The 23,771-nt window shown below is 40.8% G+C and overlaps 1 protein-coding gene across 1 annotated transcript in view; it reads left to right on the top strand.

Annotated features, from left to right (window-relative positions):
- Positions 1-1,312: 1,312 nt before the first annotated feature.
- The window catches only part of ubap1 (ubiquitin associated protein 1), a 55,355-nt gene continuing 32,896 nt past the window's right edge, over positions 1,313-23,771 (top strand). The window contains exons 1-2 of the mRNA XM_048600461.1: positions 1,313-1,394; positions 9,850-9,977. Coding sequence (XP_048456418.1) covers positions 1,355-1,394; positions 9,850-9,977 — 168 coding nt within the window. The 5' untranslated portion in view covers positions 1,313-1,354. The remainder of the gene's footprint in view (positions 1,395-9,849; positions 9,978-23,771) is intronic.

The following is a 23,771-nucleotide window of genomic DNA, read 5'->3' on the forward strand; positions in this document are numbered from 1 at the left end:
CTATTATAAATTCTGTAGACTATGCCTGTAATGGACCCATGTTCATCTTGAATCATGGAATCGCTATAGTGTGGAAACAGGCCATTTGGCCTATCGAGTCCACACCGATCCTCCAAAGAGCATCCCACCCAGCCCTACCCCACTACCCTGTCCCTGTAAGCCTTCGTTTCTTATGGCTAATCCACCTAGTCTGTGTATCCCTGGACTCTACGGGGCAGTTTAGCATGGCTAATCCACCTAACTTGCACATCTTTGGACTGTGGGAGGAACCAGAGCACCAGGAGGAACTCCATGCAGACATGAGGAGAATAAGCAAACTCCACATAGACAGTTGTCCGAGGGTGAAATTGAACCTGTAGCCCTGGTGCTGTGAGGCAGCAGTGCTAACCACTGAATGACCATGCCATCCCACAGCAAATGTTTCCTTTTCACTTACCTATAGAAGCTTTTACAGCCTGTTTTTACGTTTTTTGATAGATTGCATTTATATTCTGTTCTTCTTTCCATATTAGTTTCTTGGTCGTCCTTTGTAGCCAAAGTTTGAGCTGGTACGTTGGCGGCCATAATGAATAAGCAACATTACAGTTTTAATTTCTGGTCTATGTTTTCAAATTTCTCCATGGTTTCACTCCCTTCTCTCTGCAGCACCCCAAAATTGTCTTTAAGTGAGGCCCAAAGATCTTGAATTCTCTCCCTAAACTTTGCATTTCTCTAACTATGTATTCTTTTAAAAAAATCTAATTATTTGAACAAGATATTGGTCACTGATCCTAATATCTTTTTATTTGGCTTGCTATCAATTTACTCCTGTGAAGCATCTTGGGATGCTACGTTAAGGGCACTTTAAAAAACATGCATATTATTGGCTTCAACAATCATACTTGGGTTGGCACAATGTACAACAGCACCAAAGCTGGTAGATGGACCTTGTAGCCAAAATAGTACAATATTTTCTTTAACAGTAATTATCTTAGCAAATTTGTGCCGTTGCCAGTGTCGTATTCAGTCTGTCATAACAATATTACTATCATAGATGCAAAATTAGAATCTTAAATTCAATGTCGTCTGTAATTTAGTGTCTACAACACAACAAAGAACTGCGGATGCTGGAGATCTGAAAGAAAAACAAAAATTGCTGGAGAAATTCAGCAGGTGTGGCAGCATCTGTGGGAAGAAAACACAGTTGAATAGTCACCGGATTTGAAATGTTAATTCTGCTTTCTTCCCGCAGATGCTGCCACATCTGCTAAGATTCTCCAGTTTCTGTTTTTATTTAATGTAGTGTCTGTTGGATATGCCACCTCCATCATTTTTGGTGATTAATCAGCATTACTTTCCTTTTTCTAGATTCTAAATGGCCTCTAGGAAATCAGGATCAGATTTTCAGAACTCTGGTAGGTGTATAAATTGCATTCATTGTTTTAACAGACAGTTAGTTGTCTTCTCATAATTTAAATGAAGTATCAATTAACTGTTCAGTATTAATAGTTCCCAGTGCTCTATTAGATTTTTGCCTCATCTTACCATCTTGCCAAGTGGTGGAAGCATTTTAATATCTCAGCTGTAGTTAAAAAACGCTAACATCTCAAATCTCTTCTTAGACCTCACTTATAATTCCATCTTGGACAACAATGTTGCACCTTTTTCATTCTTTTATGTTCTTTGTATAATGAAATTAAGCTAGATAATTAATCCACAGACCCTGTTAATGTTATGGGGACCTGGGTTTGAATCCTGCCATGGCAGAGTTTGAATTCAATAAGTATCTGGAATTAAGAGTCTTATAATGACTACAAAGCCGTTGCTGATTGTTGTAAAAACCATCTCGTTTACTAATCTCCTTTAGGAGAGGAATCTGCTGTCCTTACCTGCTCTGGCCTACATATAACTCCACACCCACAGCAATATGGTTGACACTGAGCTGCCCTCTGGGAAATTATGGATGGGTAATAAATGCTGGCGTGACTAGTGACACCCACATTGTGTGAATGAATAAAATAAAGCTACACCCTAATTTCAGTCCATCTGCTGTTTGTTACATACCTCTGACACTTTTATAATTGACTATTGCTGTCCTTGTACACTGAACCCATCATGACGTTAGTCTTTTGAACAATATTGCCTATGTTACATCCCACACTGATACTTTTCGCCCCTGTCCTTGATAAGTTACATTGGTTTTTCATCCCCAGCAGCCTCCTGTACATCTGCCACCACTTCACCACAGCATTAATGGTAAGCAATTAATGCATTTGGTGGAGTGCCACAGGGGATCAAATATTTACAATTTATATTAATGACTGGAATGAATGCATGGTAGCTACTTTTGCCGATGAATCAAGACAGATAGCAAAGTAAGTTGTCAAGATGAAGTTAAAAAGTCTACAAAAATGATACAGATTGGTTAAGTAAATGGACAAAAATTTGGCAGGATAATAATGTGGGTAAATATGAATTTGTCCACTTTGGCACGAAGAATAGAAAAGCAGTATATTCTTTAAATGGAGAGAGATTGCACAATTCATTGTGCAGAGGGATCTGGTGTCCTGGTACATGAGACACAATAATTAGGAAAGCAACAGGATGCTGGCATTTATGGCAAAGGGAATGGAATATAACAGTAGGGAAAAACAGAAAGGACTGTGGATGCTGTATATCAGAACAAAAACCCAGAAGTTGCTGGAAAAGCTCAGCAGATTTGGCAGCATCTGTGAAGAAAGAGCAGAGTTAACGTGTTGGTTCTGGTGACCCAAAATGTTAACCCTGGGGAGTTCTGACAAAGGATTACTGGACCCGAAATGTTAACTCTGATCTTTCTTCATAAAAGTAGGGAAGTTTTGCTGCAGTTGTACAGGGCCTTTGTGAAATCACATCTAGAGTACATTTTGGTCACCTTTGTTTGAAAAATCAGAGTTCAGATAAATAAGAGTTGATTTTATTGAAATTTATAAGAGGACACTTGATTGTATTAATGTTGGGAGGATGTTTGCTCTCCTGGAGGAAAATGGAACTAGGGAACATGGTTTAAGAATAAGAGGTCTCCCTTTTAAGATAGAGCTGTGGTGAAATATTTTTCTCTGAGAAGCGTTTTAGTCTGTGACATTTTCTTTTGCAGAGTGCAGTGGAGGGTGGGTCTTTGAATTTATTCAAGGGTAAGTGAGTATTTTGATCGATAAAGGAGTCCAGGTTTATGAAGGGCAGACAAGAGCTTGGAGTTGAGACTATAATAAGATGAGCCATGGTCTTATTGGATGGTGGAGCATACTGAAAGGACTGAAGAACCTACTCCTCTTAAGTCCTATAATTCTGTGTCTGTGCATCATTAAAATGTCTTGATTTATTTTCTTTGAAGGCTCTTCATATTTAGAAATCTAAATACAATTTCAGCAAAATGAGAAAATTGGGAGCAAAACATGACTACTTTATTACATCATAGTGTCATACAGCACAGAAACAGACTCTTTGCTCCTTCCAGTCCATGCCGAACATAATCCCAAACAAAACTAGTCCTACCTGCCTGTTCATGGCCCATATCCCTCCAAACCTTTCCTATTCATGTACTTATGGAAATGTCTTTTAAGTGTTGTAATTGAGCACACATCCATCATTTCCTCAGGAAGTTCATTCCACATGCTAACCACCCTTTGTGTAAAAAAAAAAAAAAAAAAAATTGCCCCTCATGTCATTTCTAAATCTCTCTCACCTTAAAACGTGGCCTCTAGTCTTGAAATCCCTATCCTAGGGAAAAGACACCTACCATTAACCCTATCTATACCCCTCCTGATTTTATAAATTTCTATAAGGTTACCTCTCAACCTCCTATGCTCCAGTGAAAACAGTCACAGCCAATGCAGCCTTTCTTTATAACTCAAACCTTCCATACCTGGGAGCATTCTGGTAAATCTTTTCTGAACTCTCTCTAGCTAATAATATCCTTCCCTTAACTGGGCGACCAGAACTGGACACACTACTCCAGCAAAGGGCATGACTTCCCAACTCCTATACTCAAAGGACTGGGCAATGAGGGCAAGCGTGCTAAATGTCTTTTTGTTAGCTCTTTATGAAACAGATGAAATTCTTAGAATAATTTATGTGTCACTCAAGGGTTCCATGCAATACATTTGAATTGACAAGAAAGTTGGAAAGTTTGGATGTACCTGTTTATAAAAAAAAAAAAAAATTGTGAATGCATTATTATGGGGAAACTACTATTTTAAGAATGAAGATGTTAAGGGAATTTTGAACAAATTGTAGACATGAAAGAGAAAAATTGTGCATCAATAAAGCATTGAAGATTGTTATAAATTGGACATGAATTATTAAATGTTTCTTTTTCATTATCAATGGGCCTTTTGACATTCGTCAGTTTGAATGTTTATTGAATAAAATGTGATTGAAAAAATGCAGACATTCCATGTACTCAACACTGTTTTCATGAATTTGTTAATCTTTGGAACAAATTCGTACTTTATTAATTCAACATTTGAAAATTCCCTTCATGAATCCATTATTCAGGTTATGTAGGTTATTGTTTTAGAATTAGATATTCACTGGTCAGTTTAAAAAATAAAGAAACCTCAGTATCAACAAATGATTTTAAATGGAGCTAAAATGTTATTTTATTAAAGTACCTGAATTTGCTTTACTAATCATTGGAATTTCATGAGAATGAAATTTATGATTGTTTCAAAATTAACTTTAGAGAAAAGATTTTTTTTTTTGTAATTTTAAAAGTCAACTTCAAAGTCAATGCCTCCTATTTTGACGTTACTGAAGTGCAGAGGAGTCATCTTTAATTTTCTCATGATGCGGAGGTGCTGGTGTAGGACTCGGTTGGACAACGTCAGAAGTCAGACAACAGCAGGTTATAGTCCAGCAGGTTTATTTGAAATCACCAAGCTTTCACAGTGCCGCTGCTTTGACTTCTGACTTCATTTTCTCCTAAGAATAGATTGTATCACTTCAACAGGACAGAAAATTAATTTATACAAGGTCATAGATAAAGATGTTCTGGACTGTATGGAGCTGGCTTAACAAAGTTAGAATCATAGAACCCCTATAGTGTGGAAGTAGGCCATTTGGCCCATTGAGTCCACAACGACCCTCCGAAGAGCATCCCACCCAGACCCACCCCACTACCTAGTCCCTGTAACTATACATTTCCCATGTCCAGGCCACCTAGCCTGCACATCTGTGGACACTATGGTCAATTTAGCATGGCCAATCCCTCTAACCTGCACATCTTTGGACTGAGGGAGGACACCACAGCACCCGGAGGAAACCCACTCAGACAGGGGGAGAATATGCAAACTCCACACGAACAGTTGCCCAAGGCTGGAATCGAACCTGGGTCCCTGGTGCTGTGAAGCAGTACTGCTAGCTGCCCCACTTGTTCACAATTATTTTTAAAGCTATAATTAATTGAATTATACATCAGCTATCTGCCAGTTGCTCCACCACATTTCAGCTGTCTTAAAGGCAGGTAACCTTTGTGATTTCATGTGAGAGATAAATCATAACTGTCAAATGATTTGTAGGAACAAGGTATCCTTCTGAGTTAATGTCAGCACATAATTTCCTCTTTACAGAATCCTCAAAACACATCTTAATTGAAACAATTATATCACTATTCACTGAAGTTATCTAAAGTCAAGGATATTATTGTGAATTTTGTATGGATTTTCTCTATTATCTATTGTTATCAGAAACAAATCTGTCCTCATGCCGAAATAAAATTACCTTTTTTTTAAACTTCAGAATGTAAGTGTGGGACTCCAATTTCTTTCGCTCTCATCGAATTTGCAATTCTGGCATGCTATGATCAACTTTTCTTGAGGATTATTTATTAATCCCAAAGCATTACAAATATCAAATCCAGAATAGCCTGCTCTCTGGTTGGTTCCACAATATCTTGCAATCTCTGATAACAATGTCTAATACATTCCATGAACTCTCCCTCAAAGCTACCCTTGCCAATTTGATTAATCCAGTCCATATGCATATTAAAATCAACCACGATTATTTCACGCCTTTCTTACATGCCACCAGCAATTCCTAGTTTACACTATCCCACTGAAGAATTACTGTTTAGGGACCTATAGATTATTCCCAATAGGGACATCTTTCCCTTGCTATTTCTTATTTCTACTCGGACTGATTCTACGTTTTTATTTCCAGTGCCTGTATAATTTCTCATTTCAGTATTGCTGTCCTCATTTACCAACAAAGCGAAACCACCTCCTTTTCGTTCCTGCCTATCCTTCCAAAACATTGAGCACCCTTGGATATTCAATTTCCAGACCTGGTCTCCCTGCAGCTATGTTTCAGTAATCACTACCAAATCATTCCCATTTGTCGTTATTTGCACTGTTAATTCATTAATTTTATTCTCAGCGCTTCATGCATTCAGATCCAAAGTCTTTAAATTTGTTCTGTCTCCAAATTTCCCAATTGTATGACTCCTTGGTGCAGTCACACGTTCTGTCCCTCTTCATTTCTGGTAACAATCCACCTCCTCACTAACCTGCAGTTTTACCTTTTAACTTTGATTTCCTAATTTTCCACACAGCTGACACCTCCCCATTCTTCCTGCCAAAGTCCATAATCTCACATTTTTCCACTTTATATGCCATCGATCATGTTTTTGCTGACTCATTTAACCTGTCTAAATCTCTCTGTGGATTCTTTGGCATCCTTAGCATTTTCCTTCCTGCCTATTCTTGTGTCATCTGAAAACTTTTTGTCACAGTACATTCACTCTCCTTATCCAAGTCACTTAATACAAGACGAGAAGAAACAAGAACAGGAGTAGGCCATTCGACCCCGTGTACCTGCTCTGCCACTCAATAGAATCATGGCTAAATTGACATTCCTCACGTCCACTTTCCTGCATTTTCCCCATAACCCTTGATTCCCCTACTGATTGAGAATCTGTCTTTCACAACCTTAAATATACACAAGCATTCTGCTCTCTGTGGCAAGGAGTTCCAAAGACACTCAACCCTCCTCATCTCCATCTTACATTGGCACCCCTTTCTCTGTTGTTATGTCTTCTGGCCCTAGATTTTGCCACAATGGGAAACATCCTGTCAGCATTTACCCTGTCAAGATATTTCATAAATAATTCTGGGCCTGACACTGATCCATGTGGCACTGCACTAGGTATAGGTTGCCATCCTGAAAATGACCCAATCCCATCCAAATTTTCCATCTGATGTTAATTAGCCAATCCTCTATCCATACTAATATGCTGTTCCAACACCTTAGCCTGTCATTGAACAGCCTGATCAGGAGTGGGGTGGGATACTTTTATCAAAAGGCTTTTGGAAATCCAAATATATTGCACTCTCTGCTTTCCCCTTATCTATCCTGCTTATTACCTCCTCAAAGAATTCTAATAAATTTGTCAGACGTGATTTCCCTTTTATGGAGCTGTGCTGACACTGGTTATATTGTGTGTTTCTAAATGCTCTATTACATCCTTTATAACAGGTGGTAACATTTTCCAAATAACAGTTGTTAGGCTAACTGACCTATAGTTACCTGTTCTTTTTCTGTCTCCCTTTTTGAATAAGGATGTTACTTTGATTCATTTCCATTCGTCAAGGGCTTTTGCAGAATCTAAAAGATTCTTGTAAGAGTATCATAGAAATCATAGAATCCCTACAATGTGGAAACAGGCCATTTGGCCCAAAAGGTCCACACCACCCTTCCAAAAAGCATCCCACCCTGACTCATTCCCTTACCCCTGCATTTCCCCAAACATCCCTGAACAGTACGGGCAATTTAGCATAGCCATGCCACCTAGCCTGCACATCTCTGGACTGTGGGAGGAAACTGGAGCGCCCGGAGGAAACCCACACAGACATGGGGAGAATGTGCAAACTCACACAGACAGTTGCCCGAGGGTGGAATTGAACCCGGATCCCTGGCGCTGTGAGGCAGCAGTGCTCACCACTGAATCACCATGCTGCCCCTACCAGAGCATGCACCATCTCCCTGGCTACTTCATTTAAAATCCTAAGATGCAGCTCATCAGGTCCAGGGTACCTACTCTTTAGTTCCATTCGTTTCTTGTATCCTTTAAATTTTGCACAGTTGTTTCCAATCCTTATTTCTCATTCTCAAACTGATTGTTAAACTTTACCATGTTACGGTCACTGTTTTCTGGGGGAACTTTTACTCTCGGATCATTTATTAATACTGCCTCATTAAACATTACCAGATCCAAAGTAGCCTGATCTCTGCTTGGATCTACAACATATTGTTATCGGAAACTGTCCAGAATACACTCTGAATTCTCCCTCTGTCAATTTGATTTTCTCAATCTACATGTTGTTAAAGACACTCTGTAGTAATGTACTGCCTTTTTCACATGTCCTCATTATCTCCTGATTAATTCTGTATCTATAAACAAAAATATTGTCAGGGCCTATACTGCATCTCACCAGTGTCGTCTTCCCCTTGCTATCGATTTTATTCCATCTTGTTCTAACAAAGCTACCCTACTATCTTTTCTTGCCTGCCTGTCTTTTCAAAAAATCACATATCCTTGAATATTTAGTTCTTAGCTCCATGTAACCATGTCACTGTAATGACTTTTACATCATATTCATCAACCTATATTTGTGCATTAATTAATTTACTTCGTTCTGAAAGAGTCATCAGTTTCACCTTTTTAACCTTTGTTTCTCCCTTTGACCTGATTGCCTGCTTTTTTTGTGTTTGTACACTCTGTCCCTGTCTGTCCCACGCTGAGTATCATTACATAAATAACGGCTCTGCAATGCTGCCATATCCATTTGCTTTCTAAGTCTGACGTTTGCCCCCCACTACCACCAACTTCAGAAACCTTCCCCTCCATTAGTTTAAAACCCTCTCTACAACCCTAGCTATTCAATTTGCCACAGCTATCTGGTCCCAGGACTGTTCAAGAGAAGCCTATCTTCCAGAACAGGCCCCTTTTACCCTAGAATTGGTGCCTTCATGCAGATTCTGTCAGTGAAAACAGCACAACTTGTGAAGGAGCAGGCTGTCACCCACAATACCTCCTGTATTTCAGTGTTTAGCTGCACAAGTGGATGTTAGCAGTTCCTGTAAGTTTAACCCAGCAATTACCGACAGCCTTGCCATTATTGGAACGGTCAAATCTGGGGAATTGTTTTTGAGAACACTCTCTCTCTCTCTCTCTCTCTTTCTATCTCTCTTCTGAATTGTTCATAGCGCATGTACGAGTGCTGATATGAGCATGTGCGCAGATGTTTACTGGTGCCTGTTATATATTCACTGCTGACATCACAAGGCCATTTGTGCACGTGCAGGCTTTGACAGCCGTCTTTGGAATTGGAATACATACTGCAACACATAAATGCAGTAGACTAGAACTTCATAGAATCCTTACCATGTGGAAAGAGGCCATTTGGCCCATCAAGTTTACACCGACCCTCGGAAGAGCATCTCACCTAGCCCCTTGTTGATTTTGATTTAATTGGTCAGCAATGTTTCTAAAAGGTAAAAAGGCAGTGATAGATTTGCACAATATTTGAACAGCTCAAAGACAAGGAACATATCTTCTGCAATCTGAAATGTGTTGGTGACAGTAGTATTGATGTTACAAATTAGAGATGTGATTTGTTTTTGACAAAACATGTAAAAGGTTCTTGGGGAACTAGGATGAATTTTTACAAAATCCTACTTTTAAAACTTAAAATGATATAACCTCATTTAGTTGGTAAGACAATGAATATAGTAAAACAGGTCCTTTGTTGCAATGAAATATTCTGGTCAGTTTTTGTAAAGGATGCATGCCTTCTGTTTAGAAGCCTCATAAGCATAATTGCTTGTTTTCAGGTGCAGCCTTTAGTTATCTTGATGATGTTCCATTTAAGATTGGTGATAACTTCAAGAGTCCTGCCAAAGTGGGATTTCCTGTTGGATTTTGCATGACAGATTACTCAGAAGTATTTAGAAAGATTGATGTGAGTATGAGTAATTCATCTAAATTTATTTTGTTTTGTGAACTTTTGACCTAATCATGCCCATAATCAATTAATAGGATATTAATTATATTAGGATAAATGGATGTTTTTTCACTTGAAATTAATGACTACATCATGTGCTGTCAGTTCAGGCTATTTAAATTTAGTGTTGCTGTTAAGTCGACATTCTAAATGTTGATCAATCTTTAAGGAAAAAAGAATTCAACTAGTTTGATTTGAATGAATCTATATTTATTGCTTCTATTTGCTATCTTCAAAGACACCTCCAACACTGTTTCTCAAAGCTGAAAAATCTGTTTTTTATGTCATCTTTTTGTTTTGATACTGGATGTCAGTCTGTTCCTGTTCCGTGGCTTTGATATCTTCCTTGTGCTCAGTGACTAAAACTAGAAACGGCTCGTAGTCTGCCTAGAGCAACATTAAGTTAAACATGAATTCTTCTTGTGCTATGCTCTTTAGGCTTTGCAGTTCAGCATTCTACTTGCCATGTGACTTTTTATTTCACATTTCAACCACAAACCTATCAAAATTTCAAAATGTTGTTGCACCCCATCAGCTGCTTGACCTGTAAGCATATCACTTACTGTTGATATTTAATTTAATCTCCCGATATGTCCTCTCTTCTACATATTGTGTTTTGGTCGCTCTAAGATGCCACTTTGGTTTCGGGATTTGCATCTAATTTGCTGTTGTCTATAAATTTTAAACAGCTTCTGAGTCTAAGTTATTAAATTAGAAGCTTTGGGGGTAAAAGGCTCTCCATGAAGCATCCTACTTGATGTTTATCCCAAGACCTTCATAACTGTTCTAATAAATACATGCAGTTTTCTTCCTTTATCAATTCCTTATGCATTCTCAGCTCTTTGAACACTCAAACCCAAATAATGAAGGGTTTTGAAAGATATGGAAGTAACTTTCAAAAGGGAAGTGGATGTATATTTGAACATGCAAAAAAAAATTGAAGGGGAAATAGCAGGACAGTATGGCTAATTAAGTAACTCGTTTTTAAAAAAAAAAATGAAATAGGCAAGATTGATCTGGAGAGACAACAGCCTATTGCTGGATGATCAATCCAGATGCCAAGATAATGTTCTGGGTTCAAATCCTGCCATGGCAGATGGTGAAATTTGAGTTCAATAAAAAATATCTGGAATTAAAAATCTAGTGATAACCATAAATCCGTTGCTGATTGTCAGAAAAACCCATCTGGTTCACTAACATCCTTTAGAGAAGGAAAATGCTATCCTTACCTGGTCTGGCCTACATGTGACATTAGACCCACAGCAATGTGGTTGACTCTCAATTGCCCTCTGAGGAATTAAGGATGGGCAATAAATGCTGCTTAAAAGCGATGCCCTCATCCTGTGAATGAATAAAGGGAAAGTCCTTATCTGGCGTGATTAAGTACAAGATCGAATTATGTTGTTGATCTTAAAAAGGAAGTCTGCATATAGCTCCTTTCACAACCACATCCTACATAGCCAATGAGCAGTTAATAGTCATTGTTTTGGTGTAGAAACCGATATGCAATTTTGCACATCAGATATTCCCACAAAAGTAATATAATCACCAGGAAATCTTGCTTTTGGTGCAGATAGAGGGAAAATTGTTTTATTTTATTCTTTCATGGGATGTAATTATCACTGGCTGGTCGGCATCTATTGCCTGTCCCTTGTTGTCCTTGAGAAAGTGTGGTGAGCTGCTGCAATCCATACTATCCAAGACACCAGAGATAACTCCCTAAAGATGTCTTGAAATAGTTTTAGGGATCTTTTATGTCTACCTAGGAGAGGAGATGGGGCCTAAGTTTAACATCTGATCTGCAAGCGGCCACCCCTGATCGCGAGACATTTCCTGAGTGCAGCACTGGAGAATGTCAGCCGAGACATTCGTGTTTAAATTTTGGTTGAAGTCATTTCTGACACAGAGGTGAAAGTGCTACCAACTGAGCCACAACTGATACTTCAATATGGTTTTGATTGTATTCTGAAAATAATTTGATTTAACTGCACTCTCTTTTTTGGGGCTAGCAGCATTGTGCTACAACAATATAGGTGAGGTAAAGCCTATAGAATCTAATGTAGTGAAAAAAAATAATCAGAACAGACCTTTCAGCCCACTGAGACTGTGCACAGTATGATGCCTTTCTAAACTAAAAAATCTTTTGCCTCTATTTGGTCCATATCCCTCCACTCCCTGCCTTTTCATATATCTGTCAACTGTTGCTATTGTATCTGCCTCCACCACTACCTCTGGCAGTGCATTCCAGGCATTTACCACCCTCTCTGTGAAAGAACTTGTTTTTCACATGTCATTTAAACTTACCCATTTTTACCGTAAACCTACGTCCTCTTGTAATTGACATGCCTATCCTGGGAAAAATACTCCGATTATCCATTCTATCCACGCCTCTCATAATTTTGTAAACTTCTATCAGGTTGCCTCTCATTCTTCAATGTTCTGGTTAAAACAAACCAAGTTTATCCAATCTCTCCTCATGGCTAATACCTTCCAAAACCAGATAACATCTGCTCCTCCTATGATGATGCTGCTTGGCCTGCTGTGTTCATCCAGCCCTGCACCTTGTTGTCTAACATCCTGGTAAACCTTTTCTCTACCCTCTCCAAAGCCTCCACAATCTTCTGGCAGTCTGGCGACCAGAACTGTACAAATTGTGGCCAAACTGAAGTTCGATACAGTTACAAGATGACTTTCCAATTTTTATACTCTGTGCCCCAACCGATGAAGACAAGCATGCCATATTCCTTCTTGACCACCTTATGCGCTTATGTTGCCACTTCAGAGAAACTGGACCTGTATGCCTAGATGCCTCTGTATGTTGATGCTACTAAGGGTTCTGCCATTTACTGTCTGTTTCCCTCCTGCATTAGGCCTTCCAAAATCCATCCCCTCGCATTTGTCTGGATTAAACTCCCTGTGCCATTTCTCTGCCCAAGTGTCTCCAGCCTGTGTATATCCTGCTGTATCCTCTGGCAATCCTTCTTATTGTCCACTGCTCTCCCAATCTTTGCAGATGGCACAAACTTATTAATCAGACCACCTACATTCTCCTCCAAAATCATTTATACATGTATATTAGAAACATCATGGGTCTCAGCACTGATATCTATGGAACACCACTGGTCACAGATCTCCAATCATAAAACCCACTACATTCTGTCTTCTATGACTAAGCCAGTTCTGTATGTATTTTAGCAGCTCACCACAGATCCTAGGTGACTTCACCTTTTGTATCAGCCTGCCACGAGCGAGCCATGAGGGACCTTGTCAAAGGCCTTGCTAAGGTCCATAAAGACAACATTTACTGTCCAGCCTCATCAATCATCTTTGTCACTTCCTCAAAAACTCAAATCAAGTTTGTGAGACACAACTTTCCCTGCACAAAGCCATAATGCCTGTTGCTAATAAGTCTGTATTTTTCCAAATGTCAGTAAATCCTATCCTTAAGAATCTTCTCTAATAATTTCCCTGCCACTGACATAAAGCTCACTGGCCTGTAATTTCCCAGTGTATCCCTGCTGCCCTTCTTAACCAAAAGAACAACATTGGCTATTCTTCAGTCCTCTGGGACCTCTTCTGAGAATAAACAGCGTACAAATATTTTGTACATGGCCCCAGCAGTTTCCTCGCCGGTCTCCTTCCGCATTCTGGGATAGATTCCATCAGGATTTGGGTACTTGTCAACACCCAAAACCATCACCCCTTTTTTTATATTGAAATGCCCTGTTGAAATATCAACATACTCCTCCTGAGAGTCACCATCCACCATGTCCTTCTCCTCTGTAAATACTGATGCAAAGTATTCATTAAGGAGCTTACCCACTTTGCCGGCTCCATATACAAGTTCTTCCCTTTGTCCTTGAGTGGATCTACTCTTTCCCTTCTTGCCCTCTTGCTCCTGATAGATGTATAACATGCCTTGGGATTTTTCTTAATCCCATTTGCTAAAGACATTTCATGGCCCATTTTAGCTGTCCTAATTCTTTGTTTGATTTGTTCCTACTTCTTTATATTCTTCAAGGCCTCTCTCTGTCTGTCTTCAATTTCCTAAACCTTATGTTTGCCACATTTTTCTTTTTGACTAAGTTCACAATTTTGTCTTGTACTCCAAGGTCTTGAATCTTGCCATCCTTATCTTGCATTTTCACAAGAACATGCTGGTCCTAAACTCTCATCAACAGGCCTTTAAAAGATTCCTATATGCAAGATGTAGAATTACCCTCAAACAGTTGCCCAGTCTACATTGCACAGTTCCTGCTTCAAATTGTGGTAGTTTACCTTCCCCCTAATTTAGTACTTTCACCCAGGGATTAGTTTTTAAAAATGTTTCTTTATTTATTCACACTATGTGGGCACCTAGCTAGGCCAATATTTATTGTCCATCCCTAATTGCCTGGGGGGGGAGGGGGCGAAGTTAAGAGTCAATCACATTGCTGGGGGTCTGGAGTCACATGTAGGCCAGACCAGGTTAGGATGTCAGATTTCGTCCTGCTTTTCAACATCTCTCTTTCAGCCACCGTCTCTGGCTGCTCACCCTTCTCCTTCATAGCATCCCGTGTCAGCTCAGAGATATCCTTGACCTTGGCACCAGAAAGGCAACACACGATTCTGAAGTCTTGCCTACAGCCACAGAAATGTCTGTCTGTGCCCCTGACTTTGGAGTCCACTATGGCTACTACTCACATATACTTCAACCCTCTCTGTTGTACAACAGTGCCAGCCGTACTGCAACTGATCTGGTTGCTGCTACTTTCTCCTGAGAGGCCACCTCCCCCAAAAAAACAGTATACCTGTTTGAGAGGGGAATGGCCACAGAGGAATCCTGCACTGACTGCCCACACTTATTCATTTTCCTGGTGGTCACCCAACTCTTCTCTGCCTGTGCAGCCCTTACAGGTGCTGTGACCAGGTCTCTAAACATGCTATCAATGACAATCTAAGCCTTATGGATGCTCCATCATGACTCCATCTGCAGGTCCAGGTGCTCCTTGTGCAAAATCGAGAGCTGTAGTTGAACATACTTCCTGCGTACGTAGTCACCATGGAGACTGGAAGTGTCCCCACTTTCTCACATTTTGCAGGAAGGGCATTCCATGGGTTTTGAACCTTATCGACTAAATCAAACTTATCAATCACAGACATAATCTAGGAACTGATTAAACAACCTTACCCACTTGATAACTTGATGTCTCTTTTCTTATTCTGTCATGTTTTGAACATTTCTAATGCTGGCTTTTCAGCCAAGTCTGGAGCCATTGAGGGTCTACCCTTGTCCCTGTGCACTTTTTCATCTATATGCTATTCTTTGGCAAAATAATTTGAAGACATGGGGTCAGATTCAATGTGTATGGTGATAGTACTCTGTTCACTTAGAGCCATACAGTATAGTAACAGACCCTTTGGCCCAACCCATCCATGCCAACCAAGTTTCCCAAACTAAACTAGTCCCATTTGCCTGCATTTGGCCCATATCTCTCTCAACCTTCCCTATTATTGTACCTGTCCAAATGTCTTTTAAATGTTGTATTTGTACCACTTCCTCTGGCAACTTGTTTCAAACACCACCCTTTGTGTGAAAATAATTGCCCTTCAGGTTTCTTTTGAATCTTTCCCTTCTCACATTAAACTATGCCCTCTCGTTTTAAACTCCCCTACCCTGGGGGAATGACCTTGGCTATTCACCTTATCTGTGTCCCACACGCTTTTATAAACTTTTCTACAAGATCACCCTCAGCCCCCTACACGCAAAGGGAGAAAAGTCGCAGCCTGTCCAGCCTCTCGTTATAACTCAAATCTTCTAGTCTCGGTAACATCCTTGTAAATCATTTTTGGACCCTTTACAATTTAATAACATCCTTCTTATGGCAGGGCAACCAGAATTGTACACAGTGCTCCAAAAGTGGCTTTACCAGTGTCTTGTACAGTCATAACATGACATCCCAACTCCTGTGCTCAGTGCTTTGACTGATGGAGGCAAGCATGCCAAACACCTTCCTCATCACTCTATTTAGGTGACACTACTTTCAAAGAACTATGTACCTGCATCCCTAGATCTCTCTGTCCAATAACACTCCCAAGGGTCCTACTGTTAACTGTGCAAGTTCTGTTCTGGTTTGTTTTACCAAAATGTAATACCTTGCATTTATCTAAATTAAACTCCTGCCGTTCCTTGGCCCACTGACCCAGTTGATCAAGATTGCATTGTACTCTGAGATAACACTGTTTACTATATCACCAATTATAGTGTCATCTACAAACTTAGTAATCATGCCTTCTACATTCTCATCCAAATTATTTATATAAATGACAAACAACGGTGGACTCAGCACCGATCCTTGTGGCATACCGCTGGTCACAGTCTGAATAACAACACTGTACCACCGATCTGTGTCTCCTACCATCAAGCCAATTTTGATTTCAATTGGGTACCTCTCCCTGGATCCCATGTCATTTAACCTTACTAATCAGTTGACCATGCAAATCCTTGTTGAAGGCCCTGCTAAACTAAAATGTCTCCTGCTCTGCCTTCATCTGTCATCTTGGTCACCTCTTCAAAAAACTCAATCAGATTTGTGAGACAAACACAAAGCCATGCTGACTATCCCTTGCCTTTCCATTACCATCACCTATGGCCCTTCTGTTGTTGCTGGGTTGTTAGATTGTTTATGCCTTATCCAGTCTTTGATGTGCCACAGTTTCCATCAGCAAACATTGCAAAGTCTGAAGCCTTTGTCTCATACTGTTTCCTCATTCAAGTTGTACCAGTGATTCAGAACATTGGTGTATTATATCCTAAGATATGCTTCTTATTCATTATCCAGTCTATCACATTACACCATCTACTTCAACCTCTGTCAAGTAACCTTGCTCTGTCCAGTATGAACAGCACCTTAAAACTCACAACCGCTAATACATTGAAGGACAGGGACAGCAGATAGGACCGTCATCACCTGCAACTTGATGCAGGGGGCATATTTTCCCTGGTTGGGGAGTCCTGCTTTCTCTCTGTTACCCCTTGATTCCTTTAGCTGCAAGGGCCACAACCACCTCACGCTTGAATATATCTAATGAACTGGCCCCAACAGCTTCCTGTGGGAGGGAATTCCACAGGTTCACAACTCTGAGTGAAGAAATTCTTCCTCCTCTTAGTCCTGAATGGCTTTCCCCTTATTCTTAGACTGTCACCCCTAGTTCTGGACTTCCTCAGTATTCTTCCTGCATCTAGCATGTCCAGTCCCATCAGGATTTTATATGTTTCTATGAGATCCCTCCGTCATTCTTCTAAATTCCAGCGAGTACAAGCCCAGTCGATCCAGTCTTTCCTCATATGTCAGTCCTGCCATCCCAGGAATCAGTCTGGTGAACTTTTGCTGGATTCCCTCAATAGCAAGAATTTCCTTCCTCAGACTAGCAGACCAAAACTGCACACAATACTCAAGGAGTGGCCTCACCAAGACCCTGTATAACTGCAGCAAGACATCGGATACTCAAATTCTTTTGCTTGGAAGGCTAGCATGTCACTAGCTTTCCTCACCACCTGCTGCACCTGCATGCACCCTTCACCGACTGATCCACTATAAAACCCAGGTCTCGTTGCATCTCATCTTTTCCTAAACTGCCACCATTCAAATAATAATCTGCCTTCCTGTTTTTGTGACCAAAGTGCGTAACCTCATATTTATCCACATTATATTGAATTCCTGGAACTGTAGAATCATAAAATCCCTCCAGTGTGGAAGGAGGCCATTTGGCCCATTAAGTCTACCGACCCTCCGAAGAGCATCCCACCCTATCCCTGTAACCCTGCACGTCTAACTCATCTAACCTGCACATCTTTGGACTGTGGGTGGAAACCAGAGCACCCGGCGGAAACTCACGCAGACATGGGGAGAACATGCACACTCCAATCAATTGGCTAAGGCTGGAATTGAACCCAGGTCTCTGGCACTGTAAGGCAGGAGTATTAACCACTGAGCATCATGCTGCCTTTTTGTACCATAGAAAGCAGTGGAGACCAAAATGACTGAATATAATCAAGAAAGAGATGAATGACTTGTTAGATTTTAAAGGCATCAAAGGGTATGGTGAGAAAGCATGAATATAGCATTGAGGTAGAGAATCAGCTATGGTCATGTTCACTGGCAGAGTAGGCTCAGAGGGCCAAATAGCCTACTCCTAGTTTATATGTTTCTAACTTCCCTTCCAAGCCATACCCTTTGCAATACGCTCAAATTGGCAAGAAAATGGGAAAACTACGCCAAATGAGAGAGCGCAACCCGCAAACAACTCTACTTCCTACATGGATGCCTCAAGAACCAGGTATTACCATGCAGTGTGAAGTACAAGCCACCCATCAACAACCCACAAGCCCGGAAAACAGCAGAACAAAACGGCCGCAAGATGGTAAGGGTAATGATAAATGACGCACACAACCAGCTCCACAAATACAACAGAGAAATTACGTGCCAAAAACATTATTCCAGGAAGCTCTCAATCAAGACTGGACAACTGACATAAAACGAGCCATTAACATCAGCCAACAGACCACAAGAGCCAAGAAAAGACAGACCCTGCAAGACAAGCTAGCCACACTTACCCACAAAAACGACAACAACAGAATAGACACATGGATAAGAAACCTCTCTGACAGGAAACTGACAGACACGGAAAAAGCCGTTCTCACCCAAGGACTGAACTACAACTGCAGGGACGCCAACAAAACGGAATTCCTAGCTACACTGGAAGCCACATTCCAGACCAATAATATCAACGAAGAAACACAACAAACCATAACACAGACAGTAGTCCCAACACTAACCAGAAGGAGTGAACTCAATACCCTCAACGCACGGAAAAGACAAGCCCTGGATGGATTAAAGAAGGACAAGAACATCACAATACTACCTGCAGACAAAGGGCGCATGACAGTGATAATGAATAAAAGGGACTACATCTCCAAGGCACAAGCACTGCTTGCCGACGAGAACACGTACCGGCCAGTACAGACTGACCCGCCATCGTAACTAGGCAACAAAATCCTCTACACGCTACAAAGAATTAAACAAACAGGACAAATCAACAAAACAGACTTCTTAAAAATGAAACCCGAAGGAACCAACACATCCCGATTCTACGGCCTCCCTAAAGTGCACAAGCCGGAAATTCCCCTCAGACCCATAGTCTCCCTACCAGGCACTCCATCGCACAGATTAGCCAAAGAACTACAAAGAAGACTCGGGCACCTAGTCAGCAAGTCACCCCACTCTATCCACTCAGCCCAAGAATTCCTCAACTCCGTCAAAGATATAAAGATAGATGATGAAGAGACCATGATATCGTTTGATGTCACTGCCCTATTCACATCAATAGACATACCACTAGCAAGGGAAACAATGACAACACTACTTGAACAAGAACACGACCCCAGTGAAACCATCTCCAAGGATAATATGCTCAAACTATTGGACCTATGCCTGACCACCCACTTCACCTTCAACGGCCAAACATACGAGCAAATCAACGGGACACCCATGGGATCACTTATCTCCGGACTCATAGCAGAAGCAGTGATGCAAAGTCTGGAAAGGACCGCCCTTCCGCAAATCCGACCTAAGCTGTGGATACGCTACGTAGACGACACCTTAAATTAAAAGAGACACACAAACTTATAAATAACACCCTCATCGGAATAAGATTCACCAGAGAGGAGGAGAAGAACAAACAGCTCCCATTCCTGGATGTCATGGTAGAGTGCAAGACAAATGGGGAACTGCAAACGAATGTACATCGAAAAGCCACACACACACAGACCAGGTACTGAACTTCAATAGTAACCATCCCAGCACACACAAACGAAGCTGCGTGCGAACACTATTTAAAAGGGCAACAACACACTGCAGCAACACCAACGCCAAGAGGAAGAAGAATACCTCTTCCAAGTGTTCAAGGATAACAGATATCCAAAGAACTGGGTCAGAAGATGCCTACAAGAACAGCATCAGAAAGATTCTACACGCCCTGACACACGCATCACACTACCCTACATCAGGAACATGTCGGAACTTGCCACAAGACTCCTACGACCGCTGGGCATCAGAGTGGCACACAAGCCCACGTCAACCCTACGACAACTGCTCACCCGAACTAAAGACCCACTCCCCGCCATGGACCGGACCAATGTCATCTACAAAATCCCCTGCAGAGACTGCGAGAAACACTACAACGGACAAACAGGAAGGAAACTAACAACAAGAGTACATGAGCACCAACTGGCTACAAAAAGACACGACCAATACTCACTCATCTCAATCCACATGGACGAGGAGAACCATGACTTCGACTGGGACAACACCAAGATCCTGGGACAGGCTAGGCAGAGACAAGCACTAGAATTCCTGGAAGCATGGCACTGCATGAAGCATGGCACTCCATGAAGCATGCTATTAATAAACACATTGAACTCGACCCCATATACATTCCACTACGAAGGAAAACTGGAAGTGAGGCAATCCATCTCAGTGGACCCCAGAGTTTAAAAACCAGGCGGGAAAACACACCGACGCTTTATTGGAGGCTGCGCTGAGGATGTTACCAAGCATGGTAACGAAACGTCTGCAAAATAACAAACCAGGTCGGCGAGCCAGCCAACCAACCTCAACACCCACAACCCAAGCTACAGATCCACTCCAAAACCTTAGAAGCCATATCCCATCCTGACTTGAAATTCTGTTGCTGTTCCTTAACTATCACTAGGTCAAAATCCTGGAATTCCCTTCCAACTAACACTGACTCTATCTGCACTGCAAGGACAGCAGCAGTTCAAGCATGTAACTGGCCACCAACTTCTTCAGGGTAACTGGAGAGCCACTTCAGGGAAGGTGGTAACGTAATGGTAATGTCACTGGGTTAGCAATTCACAAGCCCAATTGAAAGCTCTAGAGACAGAAGACCAAATCCCAGCATGGTGGTTGGTGGAGTTTGAATTGGTAAAATCTAGAAATGAAAACCAGTTGAGTAATAGTGACCAGCAAAACATTGCTGACTGTTGTAGAATCCCACCTGGTTGTCTAATGTCCTTTATGGAAGGAAATCTGCTGTTGTTACTCAGTGTGGCGTACATGAGACTTTTTACTGTCCTCTGAAATGTCTGAGAAAGTTACTCAGTTGTATTAAACTTCTGTGAAGTCAAAAATAAGTTAAATACATTTCCTAAAAGGAATGTGGGTGTACCAATGCCACAAGGATTAGTTCAAGATGGTAGTTTATCACCACCTTAAGGGCAATTAGCAATTGGTAATGCATGTTGGCCAAGCCAGCTACACTCTCTTCCTGTGAATAAATGAATAAAAATGTACTTAAACTGATATGTCAGCACTGAATAACCACTGCACCTATATATGTTTGAACAGGAGTTTCAAAACCATATCTATCAGGACCTGTAAATTAAGTTAATGGTTTGGATAAACTATAGAATAACTATAGAAAAAATGAATACTCTAGGAATTGATCTTGTTTTAAACAGAAAATATGTGAAAATAGCTTGAAGATGTAATACAGTTATTTTGTTTAAGAAGGTGGATTGAACTGTTTAAAATTCAGATAAGTAGACTCGTAGAATGTGGACACCTTGCAGCTATTTTAATTTGATGAAATATTTCAAAGGTAATTGATCTCCCTAACCTTTTCCAGGTCTACTTCCCACTCCACCCTTCAAAACTCATTTTAAAACCTTAATCATTCATATATTAGCCTACATTCCTTTACCCTCTATAAAGTAGTTTGTACTACTTTTAGGTAGAATTTATACAAAATATTTTGGTGTTTAATTCACTGCCATTTGTCTTCCAAGAATGTCTACCTTGGAAGAAGTTCTGTTATTCTCAATTACTGAATTTCTGTTTTTCTGGTCATTTCCTGTCTTCTTATTTATGTTTCATTAAGTACCACCAAGACTCACGATCACATCTAAGTCTGTCCTGAACACCTGTCTCCTGATCTGACTTATTTTGCTTGGATCAAACTTAAATTCCACCTTTCATATTTCAAATCCAACCTTGATCACAGATTCTTCCCCTCTCCCATTTCTGAAGAAGGGTCTAGACCCGAAACGTCAGCTTCCCTGCTTCTCTGATGCTGCTTGGCCTGCTGTGTTCATCCAGCTCTACACCTTGTTATCTCTTGATCACAGATTATCTCCTGAAACCTAGGCCATTATCATCATGTGAACACTGTTGAACTCTACCTTGGCAGCGCTGATTCACTTTATTTCAAAGTTGCCCTGGCCTACCTCTGCATTTCATCTTCGTCTTTTCCACCACTTTAACAAAAATCTGTTTTTCTACTTTCTAGGTCTGAAGATGTTAAAGCTCTGAGCAACAAAGGGTCTGGGTGTCTTGGTGCATTAAAAACAAAAAGTTAATATGCAGGTTCAGCAGTTAATTAGACAGGCAATCAAATTTTATTATAAATTGTAATGGAATACACAAGTAGGAGATATTTAGCTAGTGTTGTACCGGGCATTGATGAGGCCATATCGACTGTACTGTTAAAGCTTTGGTTTCCTTGGTTAAGAAAGGACATTAGAAGCAGTTCATGGAAGTTTCAGTCTAGTCATTCCTGGAATGAGGAGGTTACCTTCTAAGGAAGGGTGGAGTAGGTTAGGTCTATATTCACTGGAGATAAAAGAATAAGAGAGGATCTTAATAGAACTGGAAAAGCTGAGCAGGTCTGGCAGCATATGAAGAAAAAAATCAGAGTTAACTTTTCGTGCCCGGTGACCCTCCCTCAACACAGTGTTCTGAGGAAGAGGCACCAGACCCGAGACGTTAACTCTGATTTTTTTCTTCACAGATGCTGCCAGACCTGCTGAGCTTTTCCAGCAACTTTGTTTTTGTTCCTGATTTACAGCATCTGCAGTTCTTTCAGTTTTTCTTAATTGAACTGATGGTTTTGAGAGGAGTTGACAAGATAGATGTTGAGAGGATGTTTCCCATGAGAAGCCTAAAATTAGGGGGCACAACCTAAAAAATAATGGATCTCCTGGGTACACACAGAACAGATTAATTATTGTATCAGTCCTGTTTCCTGCTCACATTCTAAAATGCAAACCTTTCATTCACCTTGCTTCTAACTTCCACACTTCCCAACCTTCATGTCGTCCATCTTTAGTTCCTACTTTCCCTTCCTCAATTTCTTTATCTCCATTTCAAAGAAGAGCTATTGATCAATATCCACTACAAGTCCACTGACTGTCACAGGTAGTTTCTTCCCATTTTGCTTAATAGAACGACTATGTTTCTACCTTTTAGTCATAGCTGATGATGAGACTTACTATGCCACTGTAAAGGATATTACGTAATGAATGGTGAACAAAGGATACTAGTTTGAATGAAAATATACAAAGGCAAGTACGGTATCGCATCTCCTGTACTGGAAGGTGTTGTGGGAAGGAGAGTGATTGTTGAGAGTAATTGAGAAGTGAACCAGAATGTTGAACAGGGTAAGGTCGCTTTGGAATTCTAAGCGCCGAGGGGAGAAAGTATTTGATGGTGGTGTCACAGTGGAGGTTTGAAAGATGATCTGTTGAATATGGAAACTAGTCAATTGGAAAATGAAGACCAGGGGATTGCTTCAGAGATAGTAGGAACTGCAGATGCTGGAGAATCTGAGATAACAAGGTGTAGAGCTGGATGAACACAGCAGGCCAAGCAGCATCATAGGAGCAGGAAGGCTGACGTTTCAGGCCTAGACCCT

This window comes from Rhincodon typus, chromosome 1 (genome assembly GCF_021869965.1).
Source record: "Rhincodon typus isolate 14 chromosome 1, sRhiTyp1.1, whole genome shotgun sequence".
Lineage (NCBI taxonomy): Eukaryota > Metazoa > Chordata > Chondrichthyes > Orectolobiformes > Rhincodontidae > Rhincodon > Rhincodon typus.